The 16,569-nt window shown below is 33.3% G+C and overlaps 2 protein-coding genes across 3 annotated transcripts in view; one reads left to right on the top strand and one right to left on the bottom strand.

Moving 5' to 3' along the window:
• The window catches only part of LOC141378197 (uncharacterized), a 30,214-nt gene extending 23,768 nt beyond the window's left edge, over positions 1 to 6,446 (bottom strand). The window contains exon 1 of the mRNA XM_087286834.1: positions 6,275 to 6,446. The gene's annotated coding sequence lies outside the window, so the exon portion shown is untranslated. The remainder of the gene's footprint in view (positions 1 to 6,274) is intronic.
• On the top strand, positions 5,862 to 16,240 carry tnfrsf1a (tumor necrosis factor receptor superfamily, member 1a). Of its 2 annotated transcripts, none has more exons than XM_087285543.1 (10): positions 5,862 to 6,027; positions 6,414 to 6,507; positions 6,911 to 7,031; positions 7,471 to 7,599; positions 8,260 to 8,409; positions 8,509 to 8,590; positions 11,030 to 11,112; positions 11,464 to 11,612; positions 14,567 to 14,684; positions 14,772 to 16,240. In XM_087285543.1, exons 2-10 carry the CDS (start codon positions 6,472 to 6,474, stop codon positions 15,071 to 15,073), a joined length of 1,170 nt encoding a protein of 389 aa, XP_087141669.1. In that variant the 5' UTR covers positions 5,862 to 6,027; positions 6,414 to 6,471; the 3' UTR covers positions 15,074 to 16,240.
• The last annotated feature ends 329 nt before the right edge of the window (positions 16,241 to 16,569 follow it).

Genomic DNA, 16,569 nt, shown 5'->3' with positions numbered 1-16,569 from the left:
ATTGATAAAGGGACTGAGCCGAAAAGAAAATGAATGAATGAATGAATGAATGAATGTATTCAGAATGGCATGAACCATTCTAGTGGTGATCAAATGTATACTAAAGTTATCTATTATTTTAGTTAGTAATATTATATAAGATGCAGATCAGAGCAAACTATGTCTTAACTATTAAAAGGCAGACGCCCTCATACATCTTGTTTTGATGTCCTTCAAGGGGGAAGCGTTAATTAAGGGGGTCAGACCCCACCCCCAAACTCCCCTGTATATTGCACCCTGGTCTTAAGTGTCTCAACATTCACAAGTGTTGCAATAATCCAAATGGTTTATTAGTAACCAAGTTTTTGAAGCTCCAAAAAGAACATCCATCTGCCTTTAGTGGGTTAATGGAGGTTTTCTGAAGAAAATCTAAAGAAAATCTGGGTTTTTGTGTGAAAAATATGACTCACTCACTAACTCACTCACTCTCCTTTGGCTTGTTTCCTTATGTTTATCAAGGATCATCACAACAGAATGAACCATAGATTGCTCTGGTGTATGTTTTATTGCCATATGCACTTCCTGCCTGAAAAAAGACCTGAATATCCATATTTTCAATTTTATAACTTGTTATTATCAACAACTGCCATGCACTGGTTCAGGCACATGCTTAACATAAAAGTTTTTAAAAATTGAAAATGCGTCAGTCCAGTTTACAGAGTTTAAGTTCAGTTTAGTTCAGTGTGGTATAAATTTCACTGCTGAAAGTCCAAACACTGAAGCGCAAATCCATCGATGTGGAGCTCCAGAAGTCACAACCAAACAAGCCTGTGGCAACAGTGGCGAGGAAAAAACTTCACCAATTGACAAAAGTGAAGAGAAAAAAAACTAGAGAAAAACCAGGTTCAGTTGGACACAAGCATTTGTCCTCCGGCCATATTTCCTGTGCGGAGCTGCAGTCTTGGCAACAGAGGCTGGAGAACACTACGTCTATCGTGAACACTGGACATCCAAAAGCATCTGATAGGCTGAGGTGCAAATCTACAGTGTAGCCAAAACAACAATTCTGTTCACAAGTGGTGACAATTGTCCATTTTTGTGTATACAGCTAGTATGGGTTTAGTCAATTTATGTAGGCTGATAAATAATTTATTTTTACTGGCATTTTCTATAAAAGACACAATTAAGATTTAGAACCACTGGTCTAATGAATGTAGTTGTCTAAAAAAGAAGAGACTGCAGGCCCTAACGTGTTCTTTTGTGATTCAGTATGGGGAATTACTCTGTAAGATCATAGATATGATAGTTTTCACTAGAAATTCTATCACTAGACAAAATCATAGAAAAAAAAATGCCACAAATTAACAACCTTGTAGCTTTTAGGTAAATCTTTAAAGGTTAACCTGTTAAAATCTGTTTCCATGTTTCCATGTTATCCTTACTATTATTGTTTTTATTTTTTATGGAACTCACCTTATACTACACAAAATATGGCAATGTAGATAAGCATGTATTTGTCGTTAGCAGTTTAATTAACCGTAACTGTGCAGTATGGGTCTTATTGGTAAAGATAATGCAACAGTAAGATACTTCGGGTTTAACATACAAAGTGTCTGTGGTTAAAAGTGTCTGTGGTTAAACGCACTAGTGAGGTCTTAGTTAGGCTATTTATGTGGTCATGCATAGAGGTAAAAACTCTTTTCACAAACACAATATTCACCAGGTCTTTGGTAAAACTAATTAAAAAAAAATATTTCCATTCAGTCATTGGTTGCATCAGCTGTGCACAATAGCAACTGAAAGGATTTAGCAAAGCTATTTTCAATGCTTTTAAGTGTAGAATTGTTTTGGTATCAAATAAATTGTTGTTTGATCATTTGTTATCTGCAGAACTTGATTTAGTAGTTTATGAGAACAGAAATATGAGTGCAACCATATAGTAATTTTAGACTTTATTACATTATACCTATAAATAAGTATTAATGAGATCTGCTAGAGGTACATGTAGAGATACTTTATAGCTTGCATTGGCTCCCATTTCAGTTCCGTGTCATTTTTAAAACACTCACACTTGCATATAAAGCTCTACATGGTACCGCTCCTTCCTATATCTGTGACATTGTCTCTCAGTATACACCTTCAGCCTCCCTGCAGCCTGCTGATAATCTTAGCCTTCAACAACCACCCTGTAGACTAAAATCTATGGGGCAGAGAGCTTTTTCTGTTGCTGCACCTAGGTTATGGAATGCTCTCCCTTACTCTGTAAGAAATGCTCCCACACTAGCTAGTTTTGAGAAGATGCTAAAAGCTCATCTTTTTAAGACTGCATTTTTAGATTCTTGATTATTCTGTGTTCATATTTTATAACTTTTTTTATGTATACTTGTATTTTATTGCATGTTTGATTTCTCTGTATGTTGTAGCGCTTTGGGTTTTAGAAAAGCGCATTATAAATAAAATAAAAATAAATAAATAAATAAATAAATAAATAAATGTATTATTATTAGATGTTATTAATGGGTTACAATAAGATGAATAAGATGCATCTCATATTATTCATTCATTCATTTTCTTGTAGACTTTGTCCCTTTATTAATCCAGGGTCACCACAGCGGAATGAACCGCCAACTTATCCAGCATGTTTTTACACAGCGGATGCCCTTCCTGCTGCAACCCATCTCTGGGAAACATCCACACACTCATACAATACAGACAATTTAGCCTACCCAATTCACCTGTACCGCATGTCTTTGGACTGTGGGGGAAACCAGAGCACCCGGAGGAAACCCACGCGAGTGTAGTGAGAACATGCAAACTTCACACAGAAATGCCAACTGAGCTGAGGTTCGAACCAGCAACCTTCTTGCTGTGAGGTGACAGCACTACCTACTGCGCCACTGCGTCGACCCCTTCTCATATTAATACAATAATAAATAAATTCCTCCTTTCTTAGCTAGTGAAATAAATAGCTCAAGTGGTGTCCGACTACACTGCAAATTAAACATAACTTTTTACATTAAACAAAATTATTTATTTTTAATTTGCAATGTCAGTGTATATTTTGTAGCAGCATGGTAGATTTTTTGTTTTTATTTTTAATTAGTCTTTGCACCAAGTTACACAATAATAGTTTGTGGGCATTTTTGGCGATCTCCATCGTCACATTGCAGGTCACAAGGGAACCTGAGAGGATGTGGTTTGAGAATTGAGGAAGTTGTTTTTTCAGCCCAGTCTGCAGCTCTAAGAGAATCTACATTCTGTTTCCTATAACAAAACTGCTTTAACTGTAACCTGCAGGCTAGCAGTCAACAGAATCAGAGCTTTATTAACTCATATTCCATCAGCTTTTCTTTTGTTCTATTTAAATACTTTCTTTGTAACATAAAACGCATGCACAGTGAGAAATAAGAATATACTCTCAAGCAAGTATTCAATTTATAATCATATATATTTAATAAAATGTTCTATATGAGTGTTTGTCTTCATTTGAAGTCATATGAATGCTTTGTGTGACAGACAGCTTATTTATTTAAGATTTAGACATCTGACTAACTGGAGCATTCAGGACAAAATTATTGGTGCATCATAATATGTAATCTAAAAAGACTGAAAATATCAAACAATTTTAATGTCCTCAGTCGGGATGGAATCAAGCTAAACACTTAAAATCTGCACGTGGGTTTCTCAAAAGCATCAAAAGTCAGCTATGTTTGTGAGTTCTATCCAACTGTTCGTCCCAGTTCAACAACTCAGTGTTTCTTGAATCCATAGTGCCGAACAAACATTTGCAAACAACATTGCCAACCAGCCTGTTTGGAACTATACACTGTAAACCCTAATAAGTTGAGATTAAATTATTTGAGGAGAGTGATTCTTCATTGAATTAACTTAAATGTTTAATTACAGATAACATAAAATGGCTTATAGACTAAACTCATTCCCAGGGCCATTTCCATCGAAGTTGATATTTAGCAGCACCATGTTGGTGTTTCATGACATCTAATTTTTACGAGGTGGGACGTTACAAGGCCCAACGCTCAACCCCCAACCTGGAAGACTAGGACATACACACATATACTACAGACAATTTAGGTTCTCCAATTCACCAACAGCACATGTCGTTGGACTTGTGGGGTAAACCAGAGCACCTGGAGGAAATCAATGCCAACATGGGGAGAGCATGCAAACTCAACACTGAAATGCCAACTGACCCAGTCGAGACTAGAACCAGCAACCATCTTGTTGTGAAGTGACAGTGCTACCCACTGCACTACCGTGTCACCCCTGTATATACCAATAAAAAAAATGTATAAGAAGTTAAATATCTATTTACTAATTTAACTTTCATCTTTCATCAGTTGGGTTCAGGTAGTGCCTCTGTCCTGCTGCACTTTAGCAAAATTCAGCCTCACAAGAAGAATCACCACCTGTTGTCATATACACTCTCAGAAATAAAGGTACACGAACTGTCACTGGAGTGGTACCTTTTAAAAAGGTGCACATTTGTACTTGAAGGGTCCATATTGGCACCTCAAAAGTATATATTACCACCTACAAATTTTAAGAGGAACACTTTTGTACTTTATGTACTTGAACTAATATGTATTCTTGAGGTACTAATATGGACCTTTTAGGAACAAATTTTTACCTTTAGAAAAGGTACCACCCCAGTGACAGCTCAATACCTTTATTTCTGAGAGTGTACTGTAACATAAAGTATATCAACCAGTCAGCACAGTTATCAAGGCAGAATTTCAAGCGCAATCAATCATTTTAAACAGAGACACGGTGAATCGTTTAAAGAAATGAAAATGTAAAAATATTAACAAAAAGTTTTTGTTGCCTAATGTGTAAGTTAAACACATCAGTTTTAGTTTTGATGCTATTTTAAGTAATGTCAAGTTATAGTAACTTAATATCTTTAGTAATGACAATAGCAGGGTTTACAGTGTTTTGCAGAAATAAAGGTACAGCAGCTGTCCCTAAGGAGGTATACTTTCAAATGTACATATTTGTCCCTAAAAAGTGCATTATTACTTCCTAATAAGTACAAAAGACACAATAGTGACACCTCTCGTATCGTAAATTACATAAAATAAAAATAAGCATGCAAAAATGCGTTATCTACAATGTTAGCTCTAATATTTTGAGAATTAATGTTCTATTTCTAAAGAGTGCAGATGTATGTACATGCTATTGTACTACTGCAGAAATAAAGAAACTTGCAACAGGAAAACAAAGTGAAAAAAAAAAAAGAATAGTCAAGCAGTTTTTATGCCATTATTTACGGCAAATATTTACCACCTTTGATGTAAAAAATTACAACCATTGTGGTTGGAATGTCATTCTGTATTGTATGAGCCAAACAGTGATTTCTACTATGGGTACACATCTTCACGTCTTTGTTCTGGTAATGCAATCCTCAATGTTTCTCAATTTGGAACAATAAACAGAACATTCTTCGTTTTTTTTTTACAAATAAGAAACTCCTACAAAAGAAAAAAAAACATACTTAATTGTTTTATAATATACAATGTATTCATTTTAAGGGAAACTGTTTGTAACTGTGAATAATCTATTATTTGTTATACTTTTTTTACATTTGTTTGTAACAATCCATTAATTTATATGATTAGGTTTTCTATAATTGATAAAGAGGTTTTGGATATTCTACCCAAAGCTCAACAAATACAATGCAATACAATACAATGCCTTTAACGCTTTCCTAAAGAACGTGTTCACTGTAAATACTGTATAAATACTTTTCAAATAAATACTGCGCAGCTTGAATGCTGTGCCTTTCTTAAAGCTGAAATGCTTTCGAATTCTCCAATTCCATGTAAAAAGGAGGAGCAGAGCGTTACGTGACGCTTAACATTTCCAGTAAAACACTGCCCTTCTTTGAGGAAATGGACGACAGCGATACAGCAGTCTCACGTTTTTAAAAAAATACGCATTTCTATATAATTGTATCAGCTCAGTCGGTAATGATAAAAAAACAACTTTCCAAGAGAACTCAAGGAAAATGCTGGATCGCCATGAGTAGAGGTAAGTTCAAGCTCTTGATAAAATCTTCGCGGAGAAAAAGATTGCCAACACAAATGTCACTGTGGGGGCGTAATACTGTACTGGACGAAGTGGGAGAAAATGTTAAAGCGATTGGCACAATTTGTGAAACGGTCTCGACTGGCACAATCAAAACTGTATTTAAGATTTTATGTGGGGTTTAGTTGCGAATGCTAGAACCATTACTATTTCGCAACAGGTTAGATATTCTCGCCTGGATAAAGGATACAAGGAAATTAAAGATCATGCTGTTTGCTGTTGCAGAACTGTTGGTGTTTCTTGAATAGATAATAGTGAGATTAGAATTGTCATTCTTATATTGTCATTCACATACTGTAGCCTAATAATGCCCTCTCTATTTTATGAATCGACCCACCGCCCTTTACGGAAAGTTTGAAGGGAGCAGGACTGCGCCACCTAGCTGTCATGAGGATATGTCAACTGACTGCGTGTTTGTTTCTGGTAAGCACTTAGCCCTTGTCACCATGCAAGTTATTACTTAAAATACTTCCGTGAGTATTTAATCTTCTTGTATGGCTTCAACATTGACTGACATCACGAGGTGTTTTGATTGGCTGATAACATAATTCTCTAAAACTTTTACCACACAGACAAAAAATATATAACAAAGGTAACATTAGACATTTAAAATTTATATAAAGTTTTAAAGTAGATCAAAACTTTACATTAATATATGATGTAAGGAATGACTTCTCAGAATGTTTGTATATTGTCAAGTAAATAGAGATAAAGTAGCTATTGTACAGACAGGGCACAGCATACATTCCAATTGTATTCTATTCAAAGCATAGCCACTGTGACTTTTCCTGTAATTTTAGCCAAATTCAATTTCTGTTCCCCACAGGTTCTAACCAGCCAGTTATATACAATATCAGGACTTGGTGGAAACAAGACTATGAAGGGAAATTGTCTTGAAAATGAATACTGGAATAAGGAAGGATTCTGCTGTGATAAATGCCATCAAGGTAAAGAAAATTAATTCAGTCCTTTATGAAACTGAACTTTCAGTTGGCATTTTGGTGTTGAGTTCAGATGTTCTCCCCATGTTTCCTCCGCATGCTCCGGTTTCCCCCCACAGTCAAAAGACATGCGATAATGGCCGAAGTGTATGTTTGAATGAGTGCGTATGAATTTCCCAGTACTGGGTTGCAGCTGCATGGGCATCCATTGCGTAAAATATATGCTAGTTTGGTGGTTCATTCCGCTGTGGCGATCACTGATAATCAGAGACTTAGCTGAAGGAAAATGAATGAATGAGACTGAATTTTTGGTTAGAATGTTTAATAAAAGCCAAAACACTGTTGACATTTATCCCTTATCCAGAAAGAACAGTGTGCGTTTTCCAAAGAAATGTTTTGTTCAGCTTTCTGCCTCTTTCTCTTCCTTTCTACAATTCATTTTTAGGGTATAAGTTAAAACAGGAATGCAGTGCAGAAAACATGAGGTCAAAATGTGAGAAATGTGATGAAGGAACCTACCTGGAACAAGCAAACTATAGCCCAAACTGCTTCAGATGCCAGCAATGCACAAAACGTAAAGACTTTTTTTATTTCTTATTATTTAGGAGACAGATAACCCAACCATAAAAATATTTTCTTTTAAATATTAAATGTTTGTCCAAAATAGCACTGGATTGTCATTTAACTGGGGAAAAACAGATATAGAAATATGGATTTATTGATTAATTATATTGATTGTCATAAAGACAATCTTTTAATAACACTAACTTTTAATTTCAGTCAGCAAGCCCCATGGCATTGTCATTCCATACATAATGGCCGCGTTTAAGATCTGATTTTTTAAAAATGTTTTTAAAATATGGAAATTAATTTTACCTTAGTATTCAATGGAATTTCTGTGCTAGCCTGCTGCTAATGATGGCACCTACATTTAAACTGTCTTTCATCTCTTTTTACACTTGAACAACTAAATAACTGCTTAAGTCTATTTAACTGATTATATTTGGATCACATTAAAACATTGGCGCTTTAAAAGGAAACTTATGAAAATTAAAATAGTCGCAATAAGCTTTCACCGGAAGTTCATCATTGGCTGAAAAAACTAGCTGTGCATATAGCCTTTTGAGCTGTAATTATTCTTTAACATGTGGAGGGTTGGTGTAAAAAATCACAGCAAATTTTGTTTGGCATTTACCATGTTCTCATATATTGTGCATCTGTCATTTACATCCAGCCCATTCCAGGGAGTCTTCACCCTGCACACCCTACTCCAACAGGGTGTGTGAATGTGATACTGATTATTACAAGAAGAAGCTAGGTGATTTAGGATGGGAATGCTCTCGCTGTAAAAAGTGTGGAGATGGGCAAATTGAAATTCAGAACTGTAAGTTCCTCATGCTTCCCTCGAGTTATATGAACTGTTTTATACTAATCTTGAATTTGCTTTATTGTTTACCTTTGGTTATGTTTGTCTTTTTGACAGGCACTAAGGAAGAGAATAGACAGTGCAAATGCCAGGAAAATCATTACCCTGTTAATAAAAACTCCTGTAAGCTGTGCGATAAGTAAGTCACAATGCAGTACTTTAGAATTGTTATGATGTCACTGAAAAAAATTATTCAAAGATGATTCCTTAGATTTACTCAATTTTTTTACGTTAAGTGGTTGTAAACAATTTATTTGGGCTGAATTTAAACAAAGAAATTAAGTTGAACATTACTCAACTTAATTTGTTTGTTTAAACTCAACACAAATAAATTGTTTGCAACAGTTCTGCATGCAACACTTTTTTCAGTAGCATAACTCTGTTTTGGAGACAAAACATATTTTATTTGATTCTTTTTCTTATTTAATTTTATTGACTTTCCATTTAGTTATCATTTTAGCATTTGTTAACAATAATATATATGTCCATGAACTTATAGTTTGTCCATATGTCCATGTAGATAAAGTTTACAGTATTTCTGTTCCAAGATATTTGTTAATATTTTAGAACATCTGCAAATGTTATTTAGCTTGAACTGACTAAATCAGTTTGATTTTGGTTCCAACTTGCCTCAACATACATGCAAGGATGCTTCTAGTTACAGCTTGATTAGCTAATCCAGGTGTGTTTGATTAAGGTTGGAGCTAAAATCTGCAGGGCACCAGACCTCCAGAACCAAAATTAAGAACCCCTTGACTAAATTATTCCTATGAATTTCTTAAATATGTGATGTACAGGATAGAGTCATTGCTGTGCATCCACATGAAAGCCAACACCTTTCATAAGTCATTTTAAAATTTAAATTAATAGATCTAAATATATTATTATAATCTTTACTTTAACTTAACTACATTTCAAAGTCGAATATCTTTTACACAGCTCCATTTTGTAAAATTGTGTCCTTCTTTTTTATCTATGAGTTAATAAAAACTATTTTTTTTATGAAGCAGTGCATTAATTAATGTACAAACTGCAATCTAATGTACAAATTGCAATCTACTGGCAATAGCAGGCTTACTAAATTTGTATGACATTTTTAGTGGTGATGACTGAAAAGAGACTTGTGCACATTTGCTGCTGTGTCTCTTCTAATACAAAATGCAGTTACTGTTACAGTAAATCTGATACGGTCAGTTTTTATTCATACCGTGTTAGTTTTGAAAGCAAATTATGATTTAGATCGAATAAAATCTAAAAATTCCATATTAGTTTTCGTCATATTTTAGTCTTTAGTCGACTAAATTTTATAAGATTTTAGTCGACTAAATCTACTCTATATTTAGTTGACTAAAATATATTTGGTTTAATTTAAAAGTAATTTAATTAAATATTTAATACAATTTTTAATTTAATTTAATAATTTAATTTAATAATTCTAACTGTAAATTAAATAAAACATAGAATATAGCGTTTTCATTGTAGACCAAAAATTACATATACATTGTTTATTTATATCATAAGTAATATGTAAAATTATGTGTCGGCACTCAATCCACATGATTATCGCCCGCGTCTACCAGTGGACCAGTTACTTTTCAAATGAGTGTGTGTTTGTGTGTGTGTGTGTTCATGCAGAGAGAAAGTCAAATACAATTTAGTAAAAACAAACTCACGAGAAACTGTGTTTAAATCAAGTTTTTATTAAACGTAAACTTGCAACTGTTACAGCTTAGACCTTAAATTGAAATGGCCTGCTCTGAAATTGTGCTATTTCATTTGGTTCTAAAAAAAAATATTTCGATTTAGGTTTTGGGCTTATGATAAATTTAATAGACATAGATATCTGACTAATTAACATAATTCTGTTAATTATCTATAATTGTGCTAAGAGTAACGCTTGTCTTGTGACTAAATAATAATGGCATATTATTGCTTTAAATCACATATACAGTGCTCAGCATATATAAGCACACACCTCACAAATCTATCTTTTAAATTCATGTTTTTAATAGGAAGCTACAAAATACTATATTTGTGCATAAACATTAGATTAGTCAGTACTGAAGCCAAATCTGAAGCTTATCTAACAAAATAACTTATGATAAGGCTCCAAAAACTAGTATACCCAAATTTATGTTATAGAAAAAAAGTTAAATGCAAATTTTAAAAAGAGGAAAAACAAGAGAAGCAAAAAAAAAACAACAAACTTAGTTGGGGTTTTGAATCTTTTTTTGCAGTATTTTGCTTGCATTTAATTGTATTATCTTTCAATTTCCAAATATGTTTGCTGACTAGAATATTTTTTAAAAATAAATATATCTGTTTAATAAATTTGTTTTGCTTAAATGCATCAAATGTTCACTGAGAAATGGATAAGAAATATTCATTTTCAAAATGGGTTTTACTCAGTTATGTTGAGCACAGTACTTTTCCTTTTATGCTTAAGTACCTGTGAAGGCAAATAATTTTGTTATTTTACTTAAATTTTCAAATACTTGGTTTGTGTACTTTATTCACTACTGGACATGGTGAACAAAATAATGAACATATTTAATAATGTGTTTTTAATTCCCTATAGATGTCAGCCAGGATGTGATCACCTATGCAAAACCAGCATTCCCCCAGTCTTTTTTACATCTACTAAGTCAAATAGTCCTGAAGGTGAGTACTGTGTACCCAACAACATCCATTAGCATGAGATCTATCCCACATTTGGGTCTATCACAGGTGAACCAAAAAGCAGTCAGTTGTAGATGTCAGTTTTCTTTTTTTCTTGTTTTGGATGCCAGACAGATGACTCCTTTTCTTCTCAAGTTTTGTCGAATTGAACTATTACTAAAATCAAAAACATGAGTCATTTGGAAAGTCCCTCTAGCGTTTATATTCTGTTGAATTTGCCTTGCCATGACTAAGCAAGTCTCTCTTTGGGTTAAAAACAACATGTGTCTTCAGGCAAGAGATAATGCTGAGGTCTATTTAATGTTGCTTAAACTCTTCGTGTTAATGTTTCAGACACGGTACCTAAAATAGTAGTTCCTGTTTGTGCAAGTATCATGGTTCTATCGTTAGCCATTTTTATGGCATACGAAGGCATCAGACATTGGCGGAAGAGGGCACAAGCTTCGTCATCTCAGTCATCGTCACCTGCTACAGAAGAAGAGGTAAAAGGCTTACCATTTGACAAATGCTGACAAAGAACTCGCATTTTCTTCTTAGTGTGAATGATTCACATCTGATGCTAAACGCATAATTGCTGTAATGATGTTTTCACAGAAGATGATTCACTTTAATGATAAATACTAATTTATATGCTATTGCGTTATTAGCAAATCCAAGGACCCCTAATTTAAAAAAAAAAAGAAAAGACAATTATAATATCATAAGAGCTAAACTATTCTGCATGTATAAAAACTGCCATCGTAATTCTCAAATTGTTTTCGTAATTATCACCAAAACTGTATTATCTACACCAGGCATGTCCAAACTTGGTCGTGGAGGGCCGGTGTCCTGCTGAGTTTAGCTCCAACTTGCTTCAAAACACCTGCAGGAAGTTTCTAGTATATCTACTAAGAGCTTGATTAGCTGGTTCATGTGTGTTTGATTAGGGTTGGATCTAAACTCACTATGACACTGGCCCTCCAGGACCGAGTTTGGATACCACTGATCTACACAGAATTATTTGCCATCCAGTGATTTTGTTTGTTCTTTTCTAAATATTTCCTAAATGATGTTTAACAGAGCAAGGAATTTTTCACAGTATTTCCTATAATATTCTTTTCTTCTGGAGAAAGTCTTATTTGTTTTATTTTGGCTATAATATAAGCAGTTTTAGTTTTTTTTTTTTTCAAAAAAATGTAAGGTCAGTATTATTAGCCCTTGTCTCAAACAATATCATTTTTTGATAGTCTACAGAACAAACAATTTTTATACAATGGCTTGCCTAATTACTCTAACTTGCTTAGGTAACCTACTTAGCCTAGTTAAGCCTTTAGATGTCACTTTAAGCTGAACACTAGCATCTTGAAAAATATGTAGTCAAATATTATGTTCTGTCATTATGGCAAAAAAAAAAAATCAGTTATTAAAAATTAGTTATTTAAACTGTTATGTTTATAAATGTGTTGAAAAATATTTTTATTAAACAGAAATATACAGGGGGGTGATAATTCAGGAAGGCTTATAATTCTGACTTCACCTGTGTATACATTGGGACTGAAAAATATCAATATCGCTTCAGCATCGATATAAGAATGTGATCATTTGCAATAGTCACATCGCAAGTATACACAATGTTGAGTCTGGATTATAATTTATCCTTTTGCAAGTGTTTTTGGAGACCTGAGTTACTATTTGTAACTTTTTTAATTGTTATCTTTTATTGATTTTATCTACCCTTATAGATTGTTTCTTGTATTTTATGCATATGTATTCATCATCATCCCAACCGATTTTTGAATCCCAATTCCTCCAAATGGTTATTAAACTCATCAAGTGAAATTGTATTCATATCGCAATATATGTTGCAGAAAAAAACCTCCGCAATTTATTGATATGTAATATCGTGCAGCCCTAATATATAAATATACAGTTGAAGTCAGTATTATTAGCCCCCCTTTGAACTTTTTTTCTTTTTTTAAATATTTCCCAAATTATGTTTAACAAAGCAAGGAAATTTCCACAGTATGTCTGATAATATTTTTTTGTTCTCGAGAAAGTCTGACTTATTTTATTTTGGCTAGAATAAAAGCAGTTTTAATTTTTTAAAAAACATTTTAAGGTCAAAATTTTAGCCCCATTCCAAGTTTAAATGTTAGAATGTTCTGAATGTATAGGGCATTGGGGGGATAACTGGGAATAGAACACAGCCATGATGAACTATATTTCTAACTACAGCGCTAGAGGTGTAATTTTAAGCATGGAAGTTTGTGACGCAGTTTGCGAATGTTTGTTGGAACAATGGATTTGGGAAACAACAAATCAACGAATTATGTTTGTAATGACACAACTTGCAGCCTTAGTTGGCTAACAATGGTTTTCGGAAATGCACCCCTGCTTAGTTAACTTAATTAACCTAGTTAAGCTTTTAAATGTTAATTTAAGCTGTATAGAAGTGTCATTTAAAATATCTAGTCAATATTACCTACTGTCATCATGGCAAAGATAAAATGAATCAGTTATTAGAGATGAGTTATTAAAACTATTATGTTTAGAAATGTGTTGAAAAAATATCTCCGTTAAATAGAAATTGAAGAAAAAAATAAACAGGGGGGCTAATAATTCTCACTTCAACTGTGTGTGTGTGTGTATATATATATTCAACTATATATATATAGTTGAAGTCAGAATCATTAGCCCCCCTGAAATATTAGTGCCCCTGTTTATTTTTTCCCCAATTTCTGTTTAACAGAGGAAAGATTGTTTTAGCACATTTCTAAGCATAATAGTTTTAAAAACTTATTTCTATTAACTGATTTATTTTCTCTATGTCATGATGACAGTAAATAATATTTTACTTGATATTTTTCAAGACACTTCTATACAGCTTAAAGTGACATTTAAAGGCTTCACAAGGTTAATAAGGTGAACTAGGCAGGTTAGGGCTATTAGGGAAGTTATTGTATAACGATGGTTTGTTCTGAAGATTATCGAAAAAAGTATTAGCTTAAAGGGGCTAATAATTTTGTCTCAAAAATAAGTTTTAAAAAATTTAAAACTGCTTTTATTCTAGCCGAAATAAAAAATAAGACTCCAGAAGAAAAAATATTATCGGTCATACTGTAAAAATTTCCTTGCTCTTTTAAAAATCATTTGGGGAATATATAAAGAGAAAAAAATCAAAAGGGGGCTAATAATTCTGACTTCAACTGTATATTCAATATGAAATACTTATCTTTTTGTTCTTATTCATTTTTTAGTCAAGCTTAATATTTTGCTTGCTGAAACACAACGATTTCGTTTCAGAGAAATATTCTTAATAATTATGTTTTAATAATTATTAATCCATAAGATTTTCCCAGTACCTTCAAGTATGCCATCTATCTCAATATCATACATTGAGATACATCCTATGCTCTAACTGACCAGTGTTCATTTATGGTTTTGCTGTTCCTCACAGGCATTCATCATCACTGTAGTGCAGGACTCAAAAAATAAGAGCGTATCATTCACAAATCAGCCATGTGAATCCAAACCTCTAGGGAATCTCCCAGACTGCATCCCAAGAGAGATCAAAAGTATGTCTTTTTTATTTGTTTCAACACAAACCCCTGGAGGCTTGAGTAATGGTGCTTAATGATTCGTGTCTCTTCTGCTATTTGCAGTTCACGAGTTCTTCTATTTTGTGCTGGACGAGGTCCCTATCGGACGATTTAAAGAGCTTGTACGTCGGCTTGGAGTTTCTGAGCAGAACATTGACCGGGCAGAACATGACCACCGGAACTGCAAGGACGCCCAGTATCAGATGCTGAAAGTTTGGAGTGATGGTGGCAGTGGAGGAGGGAACAATGTTGTGCCGTATGACCAAATCCAGATGCTCATGAGCACACTGAAAGACATGTGTCTGGTTAGCTGCGCAGATAACATTGAGAACAAGTTCCTTTCACAGAACACAAGCGTTTCGTAATGAGGACATCGGAGGAGAATGGAGAACAGGGCATTAACAGAGATCTTTAACTTCCACTCGTTCGCATTGGATTTCATTGAAAGTGGAAGTCTCAAGAGCTAGACACCAAATCAGACGTATTGCCAAAATTTCACACTAAAATGTTTTATGAACTTGTGAACATTCTGTGTTCAATGACGTATGTACTTTTTTATATTACATGTATATATTTTGTCAAAGATTTTTAGAGCTATTTTTTGAATGGGTGGTTGGGTCAATGGGGTTTGGGTGATTTCTGCAAATCGCACATTTAATAAAACATGTCCTGGTCACATTTCACAGTATACAGTGCTCAGCATATATAAGTACACCCCTCACAAATCTATCTTTTAAATTCATATTTTTAATAGGAAGCTATTGAATATTATATTTGTGCATATACATTAGATTAGGCAGTACTGAAGCCAAGTCTGAAGCTTATCTAACAAAGAAGCCTACACCATCCAAGAACCAGTGCACCCAAATTTATGTTACAAAAAATTATTAAACACAAATTTTAAAAAGAGGAAAAAATCAAGAGGAGCAAAAACATTTTGATTTAGTAATGATTTAGTTGAAATTTTTTAGTTTGTAATTTTTTAATGATATTTAGCATGAATTTAATTGTATTATCTTTCAATTTCTAAATATGTTTGGTGACTAAAATATTATTTTAATAAATATATCTGTTTAATAAATTTGTGCACCAGAATACATTGCCAATATTCACTGAGAAATGGATGAAAATGGCATGTACTCTGTTATGCTGAGCACTCTATTTGTTTTCTTTAATTTTTTGTATTCTTCTACTTTTATTTTCTTATATTCTGTTGTGTCCACTGATTTTGGCAGCAAAATCTCTTCATTTTTACTTTAAGAAGCATAAAATCTTTTTTTTTTTTATTATACTGTTTTCGGGGTGAAAATGACCTGGGCATGTTGTCATACATTAGTTTATGTAACAGTATATGCACTGTATTTAAATGTGTAAGAGCAGAGCTGTTAGTAATTGCATTTGTGTTGCACATTCTTTCTGTGTATCAATCCATGTTATAATATGGTGCTTGGAAACATATTACAACTAGCATTAAATTGAATAATAAAAAATAACAATAATAAAATGTAAATAAAGGCATAGAACAAAAATGATTTATATGTGTTTTTAGAATTTTCATGCAAGTTTATTGGCCAAAACAATGTTAATTTCGTTGACAAAAATATTTTGTCATAATTTTCATGACAAACAAGTTTCTACCAACATAAACTAGATGAAAACTAAATAAAGATGAAGTGATGATGTTGAGAAATATAATAAAAATATACTAATATTTTCCATGAATAATAAAAACAAGATGAGAATGTGATTGAGGGACGTATTATATGTTGTAATAACAATCAATAATAATTCCTTACATTTATTTAGTGCTTTCCTAGACACTCAAAGCGCTTTACAAATTGGGGGGAATGTCCTCATCCAC

Source organism: Danio rerio, chromosome 16 (genome assembly GCF_052040795.2).
Source record: "Danio rerio strain M-AB ecotype USA chromosome 16, GRCz13ab, whole genome shotgun sequence".
In the NCBI taxonomy this organism is placed as follows: Eukaryota; Metazoa; Chordata; class Actinopteri; order Cypriniformes; family Danionidae; genus Danio; species Danio rerio.
This window is presented reverse-complemented; position numbering and strand designations above follow the sequence as displayed.

What these genes read in the sequence shown, in the direction of transcription:
- tnfrsf1a (XM_087285543.1), top strand. Translation starts at nt 6,472, where the DNA reads ATGAGGATATGTCAACTGACTGCGTGTTTGTTTCTG. An exon ending in CTGTGATAAATGCCATCAAG is followed by an intron (nt 7,032 to 7,470) that starts GTAAAGAAAATT and finishes ATTCATTTTTAG; the next exon opens with GGTATAAGTTAAAACAGGAA. An exon ending in CATCCCAAGAGAGATCAAAA is followed by an intron (nt 14,685 to 14,771) that starts GTATGTCTTTTT and finishes TGCTATTTGCAG; the next exon opens with TTCACGAGTTCTTCTATTTT.